This window comes from Pterocles gutturalis, unplaced genomic scaffold (assembly GCF_000699245.1).
Source record: "Pterocles gutturalis isolate BGI_N339 unplaced genomic scaffold, ASM69924v1 scaffold8523, whole genome shotgun sequence".
Taxonomy (NCBI): domain Eukaryota; kingdom Metazoa; phylum Chordata; class Aves; order Pterocliformes; family Pteroclidae; genus Pterocles; species Pterocles gutturalis.
This window is the reverse complement of record NW_010118011.1, coordinates 103,563-125,023: the sequence shown is the minus strand read 5'-3', so window position 1 is coordinate 125,023 and position 21,461 is coordinate 103,563. Positions and strand designations below refer to the sequence as shown.

The following is a 21,461-nucleotide window of genomic DNA, read 5'->3' as shown; positions in this document are numbered from 1 at the left end:
AAATGAGGAAAAAAGGTTGTCATCACACTTCCCTAGAGGGTTTCTCACAGAGGTACCCCATATTGTACAAATTATATTACCCTGATATTTTGAGGGAAACATTTTGAGTTTCTCGGTATGACATTTTTGTACACTAATAGGTCAATAGCCTTTCACATCACTTTAAAAGCTGCAGTTATAGCTGAATATTGGCTCTAATAGTAGGGTAGGAGTAAGTCCACTGCTTCTCAAATTTTTGATATTTTTCTGATTTACAGCCTAAATGGCATTCTTGGGTTCTTCTGCTGAGCTAAAAAAGACATCATGTACAGCAAATATAAAGAGTCATACAAAAGCTCCAAGACACGTTACCTCAGTTCTTCCTAGAGTCCTCTAAACAGTAGATTAGCTTTGTGTTTATCCTCGGCTATTTCTCATGTAGTTTCTAACATTAATGCTACAACAGTAGGTTGTAATTCTCCACAGAATCACAGAATTATAGAATGTTTTGGGCTGGAAAGGACCTTAGAGATCATCTAGTGCCAGCCCCCCTGCCATGGGCAGGGACACCTCCCACTACACCAGGTTGCTCAAAGCCTCATCCAGCCTGGCCTTGAACACCTCCAGGGATTGGGCATCCACAGCTTCGCTGGGCAACTTGTTCCAGGGTCTTGCCACCCTCAGAGTAAAGAATTTCTTCCTAGTATCTAGTCTAAATCTGCCCTCTTCCAATTTAAATCCTCTGCCTAGCTAGTTTGGCAATTGAAACTGCTATAGTCCACCTACACCAGTGCTTCTCACATTGAAACCATCAGTAAAGCAGAACCCGTGGCAGCATCAGCAAGACAGTTTGGAGAAAAGATGAATAAAGAAATCAAGTGTAAGCAAGCCCTGCTGAATTACTCCATTGACTTTGCACTATTTAAAGGGAAGTGCCGTTAATATGGAAGCCAGCTGTCTAACTATTGGAATTCTGTGCCTTGGCCTGCTTTCAGGGGACTTCACAACATTGTGACTAGACTTTGTATCTGCTTGTAGCACATGGAAAGAAACATTCACATATTTGGTACAGCAGATTAAATGAGAGCCAAAAATTCTGTCAGTAAACTTTGACGTAAATGATATGAAACCTCTTTTGAGCTAACAACTGACAAAAAAGGAAAGAAACCTCCAAGGAAATCAGAGTACGTCAGCAAAAAGGAATGCCTAGGACTGTTATATGTCCACAGGCAGCACTTTGAAAGTTGTGTAAATATAAGGAATTTTTTGATAACAGCTGGAAGGCAGCACTCAAATTGTGTCAGAAAGATGAGAAAGAACTATACGGGCACCCAGTATACTGACGCAGCAGGATCAGTCAGTATTTTAAGGTAATATAATAAAAAAATTAAGGAACAGAAAGCTGGTATTGAATGTGCAGAACCACCAGCCATTTATTTACTAATACAGGCTTTGGACTAAAAATTAACTTAAGTTCTTAGTTATGTCAGTCCCTATGTAGGAGAGGACTCGGGCATGTGCTTACTGTTGAATATGTGCTTTCGTCCAACAGACTGTGGAGGAGCTTGAACGTTTGCCTAGATATAAGTGCGTACATTGGTAACTTGATGAACTAGGACCATCTGATCCTGCAGTCTTTCCAGAAGAAGATGAGCCAAATACTGATAATATCTGTAGAACTGGTAGTATCTCCTTGTAATTCTTTGTCTCATCTTTGTCTGTGATAGCATCTTTTGTATACTGCAGCATTTAAGAGGACAGCAGCAATGTAAAATCTATTGGTTTAAAATTAATTTAGACATCAGATACTTCTCAAAAGTAGAGTCCAGAATCATGATTACTGAAAAATAATACTTTTTCTTATTTTTTTCTATTTATTTTCTCTATCTATTGTACAGCACTTTAGGTAATATCACTTTTTATTTCATAAGAATTTTAAGTATATTTTATTGTTTAGGACTTCCAAAAACCTTGGGAAAGCTTTTTTTTTTTTTTAAAGAAAAAAAAACCCAACACATTTGACATCACAATAATAATGTTATCTTTTTATGAAAGATGAGCATTTAGTATATCACTTAGTACATGATTATTTAAGTCTGTAAATAAATGCCTCGTTTCATTGCTGACCACATCACTGATATGTTAGTGATTCTATTCCAAACTTGTTATGTGTACCATACAGGTTTTTTAAAGAGCTGTAAGATACTATATCCTTCTTCATAAAGTTATTATTCAATCATAAATAAAAACAACTCATAGATGTCTTTGGTCTGGCTACAGTAAAAATAATTTTGAAGTACATTGAGATTTTCACTTGAAAGATTCCAGGATTCAGGATTTGTGCTAACTATTTATGCATATGATAACACAAGAGAAATGTTGCTACTGATTACTAAACAAGGTAGGCAATGCTTCATGGGTTATTCAAGGTATTTTATCAACTTTATAAATGGCAAAATTCAGACACTGAAGGGTAAAATTACTTCCATGTAATCACACAACAAGATAGCAGCTAGATGAGAATAAAATTCAGAACTGACTACTTCCAACTAACAGAAAAAAAGTGTAAGTTCCTGCTTGACTTATTGGGAAGACATCATACACAAGTAAATGAGTGATGTTATTAAAAGTTAGAGTACATGGCTCTAATTCTTCTACTTTATGTACTGTCAAAAATCAATCATATTCCCACTGAAATTACTGTATTTACCAAAAAGTCATAAAGTCATAAAGCTCATACAAGAAATTATACTGATAGGCTGGTAGAATGCTGTATAACCCATTGCATGTCACTGTTTTATCTTATGTCTTGAGTAAAAAAGAATTAAGGAAAGAAAGCATCAGATTATATAATTGAGCTACATTTAAAACTGCAAAATACACTCAATGCTATGTAAAGTACAGGCTCAACACAAACTGGAAAGAACTATTTGTTGTTAAAGGAGATTAAAGTTTTTCCAAAAAAAAAAATAAAATAATCACTTCTACCAACCAGTTCATCTTTGTCTTTAATCACGACAAAGCTAAATGTTAGCCATATTAAACAACAAAATTTTCAGACCTTGCAAACCATTACATTTCATTTGACCACTTCCTTTATAACCCCCTTCATATACCAGTGGATCCCATAAAAAATGCCACTATCAGTCATTGTCTTGCTACTCATGGAAGGAAGATTTCTTCTATCCATTCTTTCCTTATGAAAAATTGACAGACTGAGGAAAGAAAGGTAAGCTTGACTAACCGACTATTTGTACCTACAGTTCAGCTCAACCTATTAGGAAGAGTTACACCTGCATATCCATGAACAGAATTTGCCCTTCCATATGGGAGCAAAACAAAATATGAAACAACTCTGGGTATCCCCCACAGTAATAATGTTCCACATTTTATCATGACTGCTAAGAAAACCTTATTAACAGACTTCAGAAAAATCCTTGTACTTCATATTGTAGAGTGAAAACAGTCTGGAAAAAAACCTAAAACTCTATGTCTTAATATTTATAATACTTTTCAGTGATACACAGACACACACAGACACACACACACACACACACAGACAAATCAAAATATTACTGTAATCTACTCCTGGCTTCCTGTTCTGTTTAGTCTTATGAAACAAACAATTTAGCAGGCACTGTACAATACAGAGGCCCTCAGTGGATTACAATATTCTAAGTAAGCATGTTTTTCTTTTTGTTTAATTTATAGTCCCTGGAAGAAAAAAAAACAACACTAAAAAAAACTATTGTCTGGGCTTACAAAGCTCGTAGGGATAGTAAGCTCTTAGCTGACTGTATTGCTGGCTAAAATGTTAGACAGACTTTACCACTAGAGGTCTTTTTCATTTATGGATGTACTAAGGCCTCGAGGGCTCTTCATCAGTGGACATATGTTTTAATCACAGACAATTGCAAAATGTTGTGCTGCCTTCAAATTGAAAACTGCAGGACAAGTATATGTCTATTAACCTAGAATTTGCTGTATAAGCATTGGAGGCAATAATTTCCCAAAGAGAAATTGATTTTTCATCTCTTCTGATGCCCTTTTATCCTTTATCTAGCTTGAGTAATTTCTTAAAACATAAACTCCTGCCAAACTTTGTGAATAACAGATTTTTGGTCTCAGTGATAAAACTGAAGGAGGGGAAAAAGCAAGAAAAAAAATTTGGTAGAGCTGACTGAATGGAGTTACTTCATTTTTTGGCTCTTGGTGCAATTCTCTACTTTTTTACATATTTTTGGGTTCTTAACCAATGTGGATCATTCCGTAAATGGAAATATTTAATGTTGAAAATGTCAAAACAAAACATTTCATCTTTTCAGAATTTTACTGTCTGAAAACAAATTCTAACAGAACTTTAAAATAGGTGTAGCAAGTAAGCAACTACTTATTTTTGTGAATTTACTGTTACTTCTTTTCTAGTTACTCATAAAAGGGCAATTGCACATCCAATCGGTTTGCATACAAACAAGCCCAGGAAATAACAGGTCTGCAATCTTTGCCTGATATAGCAGAGAAATCAATAGTTACTAAAGAAAACATAAATCACTGAAAAAAAAAAAAGGAGAAAGATAAGAGTTCTATGAATGAAAGTGTTACTTTCTATTAGAGCTGAGTGAAAAATGCAAAACTTTTGCCAATCAAGTAGTTTCTACAGATGCCCAGTACAAACACAAAACACAGGAAACACCATGTTATGCCAGTCCTGTTTTCTATCTTGTGCAAACTTACAGAATATAAAGTCTTCTGCTTTTATCTGTTCCATCAACCATCTTCCTATTTTTGCTGCATTTCATTGGTTACTGTCTTGCGTTATTTCCTGTTTCCCACTAGTTTTTGAGCTTGCAGACATAACAGCCTGTGCTTACAACCTGTGCAGTGGTATACAGTATTTATTTCCCCTTTGGAACACACTCCGACTTCACATAGAGGCTCAGTGTAGCCTTTTTCATTACAAAATACTTGCCTACAAGACAGGAATGATGTATGATCTTTAAACACCAGCTACCTCAGTCAGCTCAACAGTCAATTTTCATCCAAAGGGCAAATTTCCTTTGCAAGGCTTCTAAATGCCAGATTTCTTCTTCCCTCCCCATTTTCAAAGCCAAGGGATTTCAGGAAAGTCATTTCATAATACTTTTCTAAGATATAATTTTGCTCAAATGCTTAAATAGCAACCACCCATAGACAGAGATCAAAGGTGGCCATTTCCAGGAGTATCTTTCTAAGCTGCATCTGAGAACAGCGTCTTAGAATAAATACACACAGGCAGCCTCTACAACTGTCATTGGTGATTCACTTAAAATAATGCAACTTAATATGACTGCTGCTGAGATCTTTGCATTTCTTTCTAACATAAAAATTTTCCATTTGTGTTTTGAATAGGTAAGCCTACAGGGTATGGATCCAGCAGTAGACGCTTACACCACAAGGGAATAGTGGATGAATGCTGCTTCCAGAGTTGTGACCTGAGGAGGCTGGAGATGTATTGTGCTCCAATAAAGCCACCTAAATCTGCACGCTCTGTACGTGCTCAGCGCCACACTGATATGCCAAAAGCACAAAAGGTAGGCCAGGCTGGAAAAACAAAAAGAACAACAAAAAAACCCTACTTATTTTAGGGAAGCACAATTCTATCAAGGCTGGTAACATGGCAAACAACTGATGTGTTCTTCCTGCAAGGGACACGGAGATTTAGTGCAATTTTGGAAAACAGTGTCCGTGGTAGGAAATAGGTAGGAAATGGTGTGTTCTATCTCATCTCTTAGAACACCAAAAAAAGAGATGGAATTGCTAAGCTAGTAGTTGTGAGGCTTTATCCTGCTACTGGGTAGTAAATGACAAGCACTCACATCGTCCAATCAAATAGCACCTAAGACTTCTTTCAAAAGAGAAAGCAAACACTGAATGTTTAACTGATCTATACAGAACCTCCTCACTCATCCTTCCTTGTCAGGAAGAGGTAGAGTGAGTGATCAAGCTCTTCTTCTATTCATTTTACATGTAAATGAACAAATGATTTTTTTCTTTCCTCATTATTTTGGCTTTTTAAAAAAATGTATTAGAACTAAATTAAATGGCTCATCACACACTTCATTTTAGCTACTTAATGTTTAATATGCACAGTTTCCAAGCATTTAAAATATTCATTGGCATTATTTGTATAGATGTGGAGTTTAGACTATCCAGATTTTGTGCCTGTCATACTAGATATACTGTGCATATATGAAGTTAAATCTCATCCCTCCTCAACAGAGCCTATAGTTCAGAAAACCCATCTTAGGCTAGGCTACCATTAAGCTCATGTCCAACTGTCTCTCCTGAACATCTGTTTTACATGTTATCTGTCATCTGCTGTAAACTACTAGTGATACATTTTATTGCTGTTGACACCATCTGTCCTACAGATACGTTGGCCCCACTCCTGCAGTTATCTGAAAATTTTTTCCTGTAAGAAATGGAACTGCATGAAATCCTAAGATTTCACAGGAAGTCAGGAAACCAACACTATATACTAATTTCCTTAGTATCACCTTTATGAAAAGAACAGTTTTAATCATTCCAGCACCCATTTCTTTTCCATAAGTCAATCCATAGAATGGGATCCTTTCATCTCTTCCTCAGGAGTTTTCAACCTTTTAAAGTAACAGCTGTATGATTCTTCCTGGGAAGTATCACCTTTGCCATGGACATCTCAAAAAGCCACATATGGCAACAAGTGAAGTCTTCTTCAGGTAGAGCTCAACTATAGACAAGAAAACCCTGGGGTTTATGTGATTTATTGCTGTCTGAGCACACATATATTTAAGGCTTGTGGGAAAAGAAGAAAACAGGTTTAGGCAGTAACTGATGTGCTCCTTCCCATACTTGTTGCTAAGGTAATGGGTAAAACATTCTGTAACTTAAGTAAAAGGAGACAAGATAACTGCCAGCTCTCTGATGAATCTCCACACCACTTTACTTGGAGGGCTAAGCAACAATGTCATTCTTTAGGCAGCTGTCCTCTTCCCAGTTCAAAAGATAGGCAGGAAAACACTTCTCTTCCAAACAGGAAGGAAGAGAAGAAAGGCCTTGCATCTTTCTGCAGCAGCAGGGGAGGTGGTGTGCAAGAGGAGATACTGAAAGAAGAAAAAAGATAGAAGGAGTATGTAGTAATTGAGTGAACCTAGCTGCAGAAGAAATCATCCAGGAAATAAAAAGGATAAAAAAATCAAGAGGTGAAAAGGGCAGTAAAAAGACAACGAGGAACAGAGGAAAAGAAAGGGGAGGGAATTAGATCAAAGAGGCTGAGAAGATGAGAAATATTGAAGAACTGAATGAACCATGGTGCATCACACAGAAAAGACAGAATTTTGAGAAAAGGGGAGATAAAATAAAGTTAGAGAAAAATTAATACTAAAGAAAACAACACCTTTGAAGAAAATGTATGGGAAAAGATGGAGAAAGGTGAATAGAAGCAGAAGTTACAAATGCTTCTTGATCAGAACTTGGTGATAAAATAATAGAAATCTACGGTAAAAACAAATTGAAATTTTCATTAATATCTGTGGATGAAGAAAATTAAATTAAGGAAACATAAATACAGAAGGGGTAGGAAAAAACATTAATCAGATTTATGATAGATAAAAGGAAAATACAGGGAAGGGAAGAGAAGGGAAGCAGAATTCATTAAGAAAAACTCTATGTGGAAAAACTCTTATACACGTTCTCAAGTAATTATTTTTCTTTCCTTTTTATTTTTGCAGTCAGCTGTACATGCCTCCATTTAAAAAGACAATTCATACTTTCTTCTTTGGATAGACTCCCCCAATATGAATGCACTTAGTTAATTTATAGTGTTGATATGTCACTGATTCAAATTAAAAAATCAATTCCACTAAAGCTAAATTATTTTTCAGTTGAGCATTTTTTTTGCTTTAGAATATTTTTCTCATTTAATATTATATGTTATATATGAGATATATACCTTACACATACAAAGTGAATATATATAAGTAAGATAATACATATGACCTCTAGTATTTTCTTCTTTAGATACAACATTTGAGGCAGGATTAAGTGGAATATATAAGATGTACAGTCACTCTCAGATTTCTTACACAATCAGCTTCTTATGCCTTTCATATTTCTAATGTAGTTTTGATTTGGCACCTCCTCATAACATTTTTAATAGACAAATCCAGGATTTGTGTTTTGATTTAAGTATTTTTGTAAGTGGTCTACTTTCCCAATTCCTTGAGCAAATTGTTCCTCCTATACAGAATTTGGTAGAATAACTTACTTCAGTGGAGCAGGGCTGTCCTGTTTATAGGTTATGTTAATGTTAATCTTTAGTCATTACGTTACAGATAAGTGTTGCTACACTACACATACAAATCTGAATCATGAGAGCCAGGAAGTGAATGATTAATGTGGGCTGGGAACCCCAGAAATGCCCATTTCCTACTGTAAGGCTAACACCAAGAACTAGTTTTAATCCAGTTACAGACACTGAATATGTAGAATTTTGTTTGTTTGTAGCTAAAAAACAAAATATTTTTTCTCTATGAGATCATTATTTGTCCTGTTCTAAGATCTTTACTCACAAATAAATATAGAAGTATATTGAAAAGTAAAAAACAAACACATTTTTATGATATACTTAGGGGTATTATATACACAGAATACTTCACAGATCCACAAAAAAAAACTTAAGAAAGAAGGCAGTTAGAAGCACTTTGTTATTCCCTCAGCTGCTATATACAATGCAGCATATACCCTAGCTTAACTCTGTCCTAATTTAGACGTCCAGCTTTCACCGCCTCTTTTGCACTCAGACCATGACAAAAGTACCTGAAACCCGAGCAGCCAATGAACGCAACAACCACGTAATAGCTTGCAGAAAGAAATGAGGTATGCATCAGAGAACAATGTGATAGCTACAGGCTAACCATTTTAAAGTCTCTAATGAACAGATGGGATAACTCGGAGTATCTTTCCAATCGGATTTCAGCACTGTGGGCATTGAGTAAGTTGTGAACTACAGCAATATGTAGATTTTTTTGGTACCCAGAAGTCAAACATCCTTCTCAGACATCTGTCTAAAGGATATCAAACTCTCAACAGTGTCCCCTACTTAAAAAGAAATATCTCCCCTTAATACTTTATATTTTTTGACTTGAAGCCTGCAGAGGTCACCTAACCTGTCTGGGTCAGCAAAACTGTCTAGGATGAAAAAACTATTTGTAGTCTGAGAGGCTTCTGGAGTATTCAGATTGCTTTATCCACTGCAAAACAATATCCAAGCTGAAATGTAGGAAGTATACAGTGAGGTGGCAGTTCTGTTTTTAAATGCTCAGTTCTGGCATGGAAGAAAAGTTGTCTCCTCGGTGACAACAGGACAATGGTTCATCAATGAGAAAATGCTTCAGTTTTATACAAATAGTTTTTTCAATAGCCTTCACATATTGCTATAACAATCATATCTGAAGCAGATTTTATACAAACCCAACATAGCTGGCTAAGATTTTGTAAGCCATTTATTTTATACCTTTTGTTTCAGTTCCTCTGAACTTGATCTAGAAAGGTAAATTATTCCTTTAAAATAGAATAGGAGCTATCTGTATAATCTATGTTCAGTCAGTCTGTGTTCTAGAATATATTGCCCTGATCATTCAGATTCCTCAGTACAAGAGCAGTTGACCAGAAATATAGAAAGTCTCCTCAAAACTTCAAATTAGAAGGAATTTAATATTACTCCAAGTCCCTTTACTTTACTTCTGACCATCTTAATTAAGCTACTGCAATTTAGTACTTCAACTTTTTGCATTAATTCTAATACTATTCAAAATAAGACCCCAGTAAAACAAACAGTTAAAATACTGTAAAAATTAAATTTGATTAAAACACTTGTACATTTAAACAAATAGGTAATTTTTTGCAGGATCACAATCCAGCAAATATTCTTATTAGTCTTGCAACAATTTTCTTTTGTAATAAATTTCATTTGAAAATTAATGAGAACTAATAATATTTTTTTTTACGAATATGGAAAACCTAAACATTTGATCAAATAATTCAACTAATCTGCATGATCTGTTGTTCACTCATTTAATGATCACTTTATCAATTATGTTCATCCAAAGCCTGTTTTGTTTACTTGCTTGCTATTTGAATGCTCTGTTGAAAACCTTCAGTAGAATTCTTACTGTCAAAAAATGAGAGATACTTAGGTATTCATCTTGCTAGAACTGATAAGAATTAGGAAGTGATCAACTGCATAATACAAACCCACTATAAAATTTTACCTCAGTTACAACTCACTAATGTACATAAACAGAGATTACTAAAGAGGCCACAACTTAATCATATGTCAGCATTTCTAAACCCAAGAAAGATGTCCCTGATTTTTTAACAAAGAGAAAAGGTGTGAAACCAAAGCACATTGTAGATAAAGATTTTTTTTAAACCTAAAACTATCAGAGTAATTGTTGACATATCTTTCAGATTAAAATATCATTTAATAAGCAAATACATCAGCTAATAAGGTAGGAATAAGGAACAGGAAGAAACTTTCAGTATTTGTGGTAGAAAGCAAAGTAGTGATTTTACCTATTTTTTAATACTAAGTTTATGTTTAGAGTTTTAAACTGCAGAACACAAACAAGGGGAAATAAAGTACTGTCTTCAACGTACGTGATTCCATCTAGCTTTTCTTTCATTACTTTCTTTCTCTTCTGAGAAATTATAATAAAAAGTCAGTTTATCTACCCTTATGTGAATTAAGTTTTAAGAGCAATTTGGAAAACTAGTTAATAGAACTTTGGAAAACAACTGTTCTCTCTTCAAACAAAGGAAATTGAGCTATTTCCACAGCAATTGTGTATGGGAGGGAAGACTGTGACCTTTTTGAATGAAGCAGTGTCACAGAACCAGTGGCACAAAGTCCTTATGAACTTAAGACTACAAGATACCTTGAAAATTATTATATGAATGTGAACACTGGTAAGGCTGATTTTAAAATCCAGTAAATAAAGAAGAGGGAAAGTAAAAAAAAAAAATACTGTCATATCATTCCCTTGCACCCTGAGAAAAAGGACCAAAGAGAATCATAGAATGGTTTGGGTTGGAAGCAACCCTAACTATCATCTAGTTCCAACCCCCCTGCCATGGGGAGGGACACCTCCCACTAGACCACATTACTCAAAGCACTATCCCACCTGGCCTTGAACACCTCCAGGGACTGGGCATCCACAGCTTCCCTGGGCAACCTGTTCCAGTGCCTCACCGCGCTTACAGTAAAATAATTCTTCCTAATATCTCATCTAAAGCTACCCTCTTTCATCTTAAAACTATTACTTCTTGTCCTGTCTCTACACTTCCTGATAAGAAGTGCCTCCCCATCTCTTCTGTAGGCCCCCTTGAAATACTGGAAGGCTGCTAGAAGTTCTCCCTGGAGCCTGCTCTTCTCCAGGCTGAACAACCCCAACTCTCTCAGCCTCTCATCGTATGGGAGGTGCTCCAGCCCTCTGATCATCTTTGTGGCCCTGCTCCAACCGGTCCATGTCCTTCTTATGTTGGAGGCCTTCAGAGCTAGACACCGTACTCCAGGTGGGTTCACAAGAGCGGAGCAGAGGGGAAGAATCACCTCCCTTGACCTGCTGGTCATGCTTCTTTTGATGCAGCCCAGGATACAGTTGGCCTTCTGGGCTGCAAGTGCACATTGCTAGCTCATGCTCAGCTTCTCATCTAGCCAACACCCCCAAGTCTTTCTTTTCAGGGCTGCTCTCTATATATTCTCCTCCGAGCCTGTATTTTTGCCCCCATCCGTGTGCAGGACCTTGCAATTGGCCTTGTTGAACTTCATGAGGTTTACATGGGCCCACCTCTCAAGCCTGTCAAGGTCCCTCTGGATGGCATCCCTTTCCTCCAACATGTCAACTGTGTCTTTGGAAAACTTGCTGAGGGTGCACTCAATCCCATTGTCCATGTCTCCCACAAAGATGTTAAACAACACTGGTGCCAATACTCACCCCTAAGAAACATCACTCATCGCCAATCTCCACCTGGACATCGAGCCATTGACAACTCTTTGGGTGCAACCCTCCTGACAATTCCTTATCCACCGAGTGGTCCGTCCATCAAATCCATGTCTTTCCAACTTAGTGACAAGGATGTCATGTGGGACAGTGTCAAAGGCTTTTCAGAAGTCCGGGTAGATTATGTAGTTTGCTCTTCCCTTATCCACTGTAACCCTGTTGCAGAAGGCCACAAAGTTTGTCAGGAACAATTTGCCCTTAGTGAAACCATGTTGGCTGTCCCAAATCACCTCTTTATTTTCAGTGTGCCTTAGCATAGTTTCTAAGAGGATCTGCTCCATGATCTTGCCAGACATGGAGGTGATACTGACTGGTCTCTAGTTCCCCAGGTTTTCCTTTTTTCCTTTCTTAAAAATGGGGGCTATGTTTTGCCTTTCCAGTCAGTACGAACTTCCCCAGACTGCCATGACTTATCAAATACGATGGATAGTGGCTCAGCAACTTCATCTGCCAGTTCCCTCAGGACCCACAAAAGTATCTCATCTGGTCCCATGGACTTGTGCACCTTCAGACTCCTTAGGTGGTCTCGCACCTGATCTTCTCCTACAGTCAGCAGTTGTTCATTCTCCCAGTGCCTGCCTTTGCCTTCTGCAACTTGGGTGGTGTGGCTTGAGCACTTGTCAGTGAAGACCGAGGCAAAAAAGTTGTTGAGTACCTCAGCCTTCTCTATATCCTGGGTAAGCAGGTATCCTGATTCCTTCTGGAGAGGGCCCACACCTCTAGTCTTCCTTTTATCACAGACATACCTATAGAAGTTTTTCATGTTGCTCTTGATGCCCCTGGCCAGATTTAATTCTATCAGGGCTTTAGCTTTCCTAACCTGATCTCTGGCTGCTCTGATGATTTCTCTGTATTCCTCTCAGACTACCTGTCCTTGCTTCCACCCTCTGCAGGTTTCCTTTTTGCATTTGTGTTTGTCCAGGAGTTCATTGCTCATTCACGTAGGCCTCCTGGCATTTTTGCCTCTTTGTTGGGACGCATTGCTCCTGAGCGTGGAGGAGGAGATCCTTGAATATTAACCAGCTTTCCTGGGCCCTTCTCCCCTCCAGGGCTTTGTCCAGTGGGATTCTACCAAGCAGATCCCTGAAGAAACCAAAGAGGTGTGCATCTTGATGTAATTTTGCCCTTCCACAGATTTTTAGTCTTTATTCTTCTTTAGGCCTCTTATGTGGAAAATACGCATAGATATATTTACCAACAAAGTATCAATAGGAAGTAAATTGTCTCAAAAATCCTCTTCATATTTTATCTAATCTTCAAAATTTAAATAAATACTAAGCAGAACTAAGACGGAGAGGGAAAAGATGTTAATATTTTTATTTTAAGAAAATTCCATTAAGAAAACAGAAAAAGTATTGCATTATCTCTCATTAATCTAAGATTGACAGATTATTTTGTAATTGGCTCAGTATCAAATCACAGATACATTTACAGGCTGAAGTATGCACAATGGCACTAGTCCTAATTTCTATTACAGCCGTGGCACATTACCAAGCCAATGAGGGAACCTTCAGGTGTAACAGATAGAAGAACTTGGCCTCTTCACTTCAGAAAATTATTTTCTCCCATTGCTTACTTTCCAGCCTTGTTGTTATGTTACTAATCATGCTGTCCACAGAACTAAAAAGCTTTCAAAGAGACTCCAGAGAGTTCGTAGCTAAGATATTGTGCCTGTTACGTCAAACATTAGATTTCTAATTTATTACCAATAAAGCAAGAAATCTTTTAATGCCAATATGAGGTTTGAACGTTCACCCTAATAGAATAAGAATGCTGCTGCATGCTTTCCAATACCTTTCCATCTTAGCTAAGTGACCTTTACTACCACTGAGGTAGCTGTTATCCTGTTAATGCTGCCCTGTCTCCAAAGATAGGTTAGGTGATAGGTTAGAAGTCTACGCTTCCCTTTTCATGAACTGACTTATGCAAAGTTGATATTTTGCATCTGTGATCTCAAAATGCTTATTCTCTTTGTCAGGGTCTGCATATCAGCTCAGAGGATTTGATAATGAAATAAGCACCACAGATAACAATTTCATTTCTAACTACTTTTTTCCCAAAGACTTGAGAAATAAGGCAAGCTTTTCTATACCAGTGAAAATATCTGATTCAGGTATTCACACTGTTTTTTCAATTGTCTCAACATTGCATACTTGAAAGTGTCATGTGGGTCAAAGCATTTTCTGGCATGTATGTTACTGCTTCCACCACTAGTGCTACTTCTTTGTAGTTATTCATCAAAATGCTGATTCCAGAGGAGAAACTGTTCTAAAAGTACGCTATCACCTTCACTCAGTTTCAAAGATAGCCTGTGTCTTATGACAGCTCTTTTTCCATTTACATGTCAGTATTAAAAACTACAACTGGAATCCTGCTGCATCTTAATATTTCCTTTATTTGGATGATAAAGCCATTTTAAAGACAGACAACAACACTAGTGGAAGCAACTTATATTTTCATTTGGGAAAAATAGTTAACTTTCAGTCTAAGTGTACTTCGAATGCTACTGCAATGCAAAATGTCTGTTGTTTCATAATAAAGCTCTCACTGTTGATTTTACAGATCATGAGTGTGTAGCCTTTAAGAATGTGTGACTTTCTGCAAATAAAATGTAGCATACAACTTTTCCTATATGCTGGTAAACTCTTTTCAAAGAGGAGAACCCAGGGGTAGCATTGACAAGGATATTTTGCTTTGTTGCCATGAGGAAAAAAACAGGGCAGATGAGTCAAGGAAATTCCTGCTTTCTTAGGTCATTGTTACCAGTATAAACATTTGTAGCATAATGCAGGATCCTTAACAGTGGCAGACTCCTGTGAAGTGCTGCAATGGTGAGTTCAGTGAAAATCAGTGAAAACTGAAGGGTTCATCCAGAATGAGTACTTCAGGGTGCAAACTAAGGTAGAACTTAGGAAAACTAAAAGTAGAAAAGGTAGTCTTGTAAAAGATGGAAGAGAAATGGGCAATGAAACAGCAAAAATTACTTTAATTTATGGATAAGTAGGATTCTGTTGACATTTCTGTATTTGACACATGCTAAGGAAGCTATTCTATACTGGTATTAGCAAAATTTGATGAAGACAAGCCAGTATCCTACTGAACTGATCATGGGAATAGTGACGAGATCATTAACCTCTTCTTCCTCATTTAGTATTACGTTTTGGACTAAGAATGTCTAGAATGGCAGATTCCTAACAAAGACATTTCTTCATTATGAATACTTTGCTGTTGACAAATTTGGCTTGTCAGTAAAGATAAATCCTAGTTTGGCTCAATGTTCATACTTGTTGGTGGTACAATTAACTTAACAGTTACTAGTACTGCTTGGGTTTTCTTATATTCTGAAAACAGTGATTCAACTCATATCCACCAGAAACCAGTGAAAAAATGAGCTAGAGTCTTCTGATTTATTTTATGTTTAATAGATACTGGAGGCAAATGGAAAAGTTATATACAGAGCAGCATTTTACACAGGAAATCATTAAGAAAACCCCACAAAACTATTGTAATGCACCAAATCAGTTTCCTTTTCCCTTCTGTCCATCAGAAAAGCAGGCAAAAATTTTTCATTACTTTTAAATTTTAGAGAATATATTTCCTTTTCGCTTAGGGTTTAAGTATCAGGTAATGCAGTGGTAGAGCTGCATACACATGCCTCACCTTTCTCAGGGAGATTTTTTATTTTTGTCTTTTTTTTAAGACAACAGACATTATTTCAGTTAAATAAGAATTTCACTTCTGATGCGAATTAAAAATATGGTGAGTCATTTAACAATTCTGCCTCTAGTCTGGTACAGAATGTGCAAAGATTTGGCCCCAGCTAGTATTTACCAGAATGGCAAATAAGAAAATCACACTGAAAGATAGATGCCACACTCATCACTGCTGCTGGAAACTGGCCAGTGCACGGAAAGACGGTGAACTGAGGGCATTATTCATTTCAAAGCCCTCTTGATTTGCCTGGCACCTCACCCTGTCTCTTTTTGAAAATACAGGTTATTTGGCTGCAGCTCCTGCAGTGAACCCACACTTTTTATCTTCCTAAAGGTCTTGTCCAACAAAACACTTACTCATCTAATATGCCATTTATGGAAAATATAGGTAGCATCGTTCCACTCAGCAAAAAAAAAAAAAAACAAAAAAACAAAGCCCACGAAGCTCCATAAATCCTGCAGTTCCAATTCTGAAGTTCCCTGGCCCCTATACATCCTGCTTGTGAATATGTCCTTGTTCTGAAAGAAATAAAATCTTTGGTAACTACTGTGCCTAAGCCCATCATTGTATGCAGTGTGCAGATGTTTCCTCCACCGACATCAACAATGACAGCAATCAAAGTGTTTATGCCTAGGAGAATGGGGAATTTAATGTACAGAAGTATTGTATAGTTAAGTTCTCTGTGAACTGGCAGAAGGGGTTCAACAATTCCATCATTCAGGATAACTGTTTTCCCATTAATATGAGGTTTGTGGTCATACAGCATACTAAAACCTATCTGGAATAATATTTTTTTTTTCTACACCTTCAGGAAGTGCATTTGAAGAATACAAGTAGAGGGAACACAGGAAACAGAAACTACAGAATGTAAGAACATTCCATCCACAAGAATGAAGAATGAATGTGCCATCTGCAGGATACTTTGCTGTAAATAAATTATTTCTTAAACATTGGAAGACTTAAAAAAACCTATGGTTTAATAAGCTTGATGCAATCTCAACCAATGGGCATTCTCCCAGTGAACAATGCAACTAAACATTCCAATATTAAGTCTTTAGAGAACAAAACATTTTAACCAGCCCAGAGGTAAAAAAATCTGTGGTTGATATATTACTGTCTGTTAACCTGTTTTAAATGTCCTGCACAAAATCTCTTAAAGTCCTGTTCCCCTCAAAAGCCTAGAAATTTATGGGCCTTTGATGGATCCAATTGCACTAAATTAACCTATGAACACTGGCTGCTGGAGTCATTCATCAGCCTTGTCTAAGTGGTGGTTTTTTTATTTGCACTTCTATACAAGCAACAGGCTGTTTGTTTTACAGTGTCTGATAACATTGTTTGTCTACCCCTTCATATTTGCACAGTTTGACATTCCCAGTGACAGCAGCAGTAAGGTAACATATACAGTTTTAAACATCCATTAATTCCATCTGTGGCATTTTGACAGTATATGGGTTATAGATGCATTTGTTTTAATCTTTCCTTCTCTTGCAAAGATGCAGTTTATTGCAATTTGTAAGACAAAAGATTTTTAAAAGCAGTTAAAGCATACATAGGCTCTCAAACCATTAATGATTCTTACAGGTAAATATTTTGCAACAGTATAGCTAACTTCTTTCTTCCTCCATATAATGCAGTATGTAAAATTTAGCATAACAATAATACACATATATCAAACAGTATGTAAAAATCTCTGTTTTATAGTACAACGGTGCTATTTTATAGTTTGTTACATGAAAGGGTCTGGCCAAAACAGTAATAGGTAAAAGCAAATATGAAAAGGTCAAGCCAAACTAACAAAACCGTTTTAAAAATATTCAGTTTAAATGAACTAAAGTTACTTCAGATTCCAACGTGGAAATAACTTCCCCATCTTCAAAAGAAAATTCAGATCCTTATTTCCTTTTAGATGTTTGATTGTTGGTGTTTTCACTTACAGTAATGTAGAACACAAATTCATAGAAGACGATTTGAAAAACAGTCCTCAAATGACTTCAAAGGGTAGCCCATCAGGGCCTAAATCTTTCTGAAATATCAGCATTCTATTCGAACATAACAGAGGTTACTAAAATTCTCTGCCATTTTGATTCTTCCCACAAGCAAATGTGACTAAAGTGAGTGTTAATTCAGCTGCTGCATCTCTCTGTAAATCAGAAAAGCTAATCTAATCACCAAATTACACTGTGGAAAGAATCCTCAAGAAGAGATGAACTGTAATGTCCTTCAAGCTGCTACTCACAATAGCTTTTCCTGCACTCTATTGGGACATATATATATTTCTGGATAATCTCTGCCATGTAGCCTTGATAGGTACTGCACTAATGAATAACATCTTAAATAACACTGTGTCCTATGCTCCATTCTTGTAAATTAACTCTGTGCTAAATTGGCCATGCAGTAAAAGGGATGGGTAGCCAACAGTGTCCCAAGGTGAGCAATAAACTTCTCTGTGAGAGAAGAGAAGAGAAGGCAAGGGAAAATGCACTGTTCCATCATGTCCAGAACTGCAATGTGTTTCTACTTGAATTCTTCCTCCCACATCACCTTGCATGCAATAAGTTCAGACAAGAGATGAAGTATCCCTTGGTCCTCCCCAAAGAGGGAAAGGACAATACTGTATGAAGGGACCAATTAGGGAAATGTTATATTAGATCTGTAAAGGAAGTATCTCTTTTTAAAGGCTCAAATCTGCCTTACTTTCTACTACATCCATGGGAGTGGATGACCAAAGTACCGATTAAAACACAAGAGAAGAATCTCTGCAGACTGCATATTGTACAGCTCCTCAATAGTTTCTTGTGAAACAGACAGGAAAGGTAGGTTTGAAATGTCTAACAAATTACTATAGTTCCTTTTTAATTCTCATAGAAAATTTAGCCTTTGTACTTTTCCCAGGAAAATGCAATGTATTCCTATGCAATTCTTTAAACCCTTCACTTTCTGCAAGATGCATGTTTATAGGCTGCTATCGCAACGCGAAAGCAGACCAGTAAATGAATAAAAAGAATACATCACAGCTGTCCCTGACTGAGATAGTTATCTTGAAAAAAGAAGTACAGAGAAACAGATGGGGAAACCTAAATTATTTACCACCAATTAGATAAACAGTGGTAGGAATTCTGATATCTATCACAGCTCATACAGGCCTTTTTTTGGAGGAGATGATGGAGAGGGAAGTATTGTTACTTCAATTGCTGTTAAGAATTCTGAAATTCATTCAAAGAATAAGCCATTATTTTGATATCACAGACATAAGACATATTTCCATTTCGTGCCTTGTGACTCTTTCTGTCACCTACCTCCTCCGAAGTTCTTAGAAGAGGAGGGAAGAAAGGTGTGAATGCAAAAAGCAATTCATAGATCTCTGTGGTGGCAAGTTTCTTTGCAGATAACCGATGCACTATTAGCATAACTGAAAAACCATACATCATTGTGCTATTTAATTCCTGTAAATTAATTCGAATTTTGGTCTTATCTTGGGACTCATGCACTCACATTCATAGCACCATATTTCTCCTGTTGAGAAAAAATAATAAGAAAATGTCACTCATAGACGGCAATTCCTAAAATCACAACTTGACAGCTGTCTAAAAAATTAGAACAATTCTTGAAAGAAACTACAATAAATAAAGAATAGCTACAACCTTCAAAAGCAACACTTTGCTTTACTAGAGAATAAATGGTATCACAAAATTGAGAGTAGTTCCACCACCATGGAGGTGAGAAACACATGGATGGGAAATGCATACTTGTACAAGAAATCTCCAGTCATATGGCAGGGAGCACATGATATACCAGTCAGTGTGAAAGATAAAGGGCTGCATTAGCTTAATAATCTCAATAAATTCACTGCTTAAAGAAGCTGAAGCATAAGCCAAAACATCTCCTTCACAAAAGTACAAAGTAGTCTGACTTGAAAAACTTCTAATTAGAGAAACTGAAGGGTTCAGCTGGATTTTCAAAAGCACTCCAGATACAGGGCTCCCACTGGATGCCATTAATTCTCATAAATCACTTAAGTGGTAGAGAAAATCCCACTCCCTGTCCTTCCATATCATGTAAGTCACACGAGAAAAGTCAGAGATTTTTGCATTCCAGAATAGACATAAAACTCCAATTATTACACAGAACATCACTGAAGTGCAGAAGTAAAAGGACTGCAGATCAAAACCCACTGAAGCTAATATATCCCTTCCATCCATATGGCAAAATTTGAGCCTCATCTCCATAGTAACCATAATTATTAAGAATTTAAATGGAAAATGAATACATTCTATATTCTGCTCAAAATACACTTACAAACCTACACTTACATTTGTGTGAAAGATTTGTACGAGGCTCATTTGTACCATCCAGTGGAGAGAAAAGAAAACAAAATAATGGAATACTGCCTTCAGTCCTTGTAGACACATTAAAGTAGGCACCTTTTGACCAAGACAGATTACAATGTCAATGCCTTTTTTAAGATTAAATGGTAAATTAGTGTTAGGCTTTCTTTACAGCAGGGAATTCCATACACAACTAGTAGCTATGTTCAGTTGCCCCACAAGCTGGTCATTGAATTAGTATCAATGGTTAAAGTTGATTGATGAAGACTCTAGGCCAAGCACTCTGTCTTCTTGGCTGTCCATTTTAACAAGCCAGTGCACAATAAGACAAGTTCAGAGAAGCAAATGCATATTTGCTTTACCTGTTACTGATTTGGCCAACAATGCCAAAGTGGTGCTATTGTTTTGTTTAAGAAAGTACTTGACTAAAATATAAAAGAAAGCATAAATATTTTTTTAATGTATGAAAATGACAATTATATAGGTATGGTTATTAAAATAGAAATACAAGTAGCCATAACTTTTCAACTTTTTGTCACTCAGCAACAGCAAAGGAATCTTAAATCAATAGATATGGGGCAGGAGTAAGAGTCAAAATGCCACAAATAATTAATATACTTGAAATGCAATTCTGAATCTTTACTCCAAGTCAGAAATACAGATTAAGAAAAACATTTAAAGTGAAGAAACAATTGATATGACTGAAAGCCTGTTCAGATTAATTTGAGTCCTATATCATACCAAAGATTTTTAAGCCACAATCTAGCCTGAAACAGCGTAGAGTTTGGCTTAAAGTCAGCAGCATGATATGATCGAGATTTTTACTGAGCACATGTTTTTATTTTTACCTGATTATCTTCTCACTCATGGCATGCCCCCCAAAAGCCAACATTCTTTAAAAAAAACAGCACAAAGAAATGCATCTGATTTTAACAAGGAATGAAAAAATAAATATTCCTAACATGAAACTGAGGCTATTTTAATTCTCACAAGTTTCAAATTGTGAGAAAAAGTTGAAATATATGGCTAGCAGTCTGTGATATTTTTTTTTTTACTTTATGTGGTCACTATCAATATTGTAACGTGCAAAATTTCACATTTCATTGTTCTGTTTTGAAATGATGATAAGTTAAGCCCAAATAGAGATTCTTGGAACCTGTAGGCTAGATAGAATACTTATGTTCTGATGAAGGTATAATCAATATATTTAAAATGTTTTATTTTTAGTCTGAAAAAGAATAGTAATAATTTATTTGGGGACTCAATCTATACTGGTCCCTCTTTTAAGGATACTGTTCAGTGCAAACAAGTCTTCCAAACACCAAACTTCTCTCCAAAACCAACATTCATTCCTCCCTCC

The 21,461-nt window shown here is 36.5% G+C and overlaps 1 protein-coding gene across 1 annotated transcript in view; it reads left to right on the top strand.

The window, feature by feature from the left end:
• Positions 1-17,004, top strand: part of IGF1 (insulin-like growth factor 1 (somatomedin C)) — a 52,282-nt gene extending 35,278 nt beyond the window's left edge. The window contains exons 3-4 of the mRNA XM_010076039.1: positions 5,368-5,549; positions 16,585-17,004. Coding sequence (XP_010074341.1) covers positions 5,368-5,549; positions 16,585-16,644 — 242 coding nt within the window. The 3' untranslated portion in view covers positions 16,645-17,004. The remainder of the gene's footprint in view (positions 1-5,367; positions 5,550-16,584) is intronic.
• Positions 17,005-21,461: the final 4,457 nt, after the last annotated feature.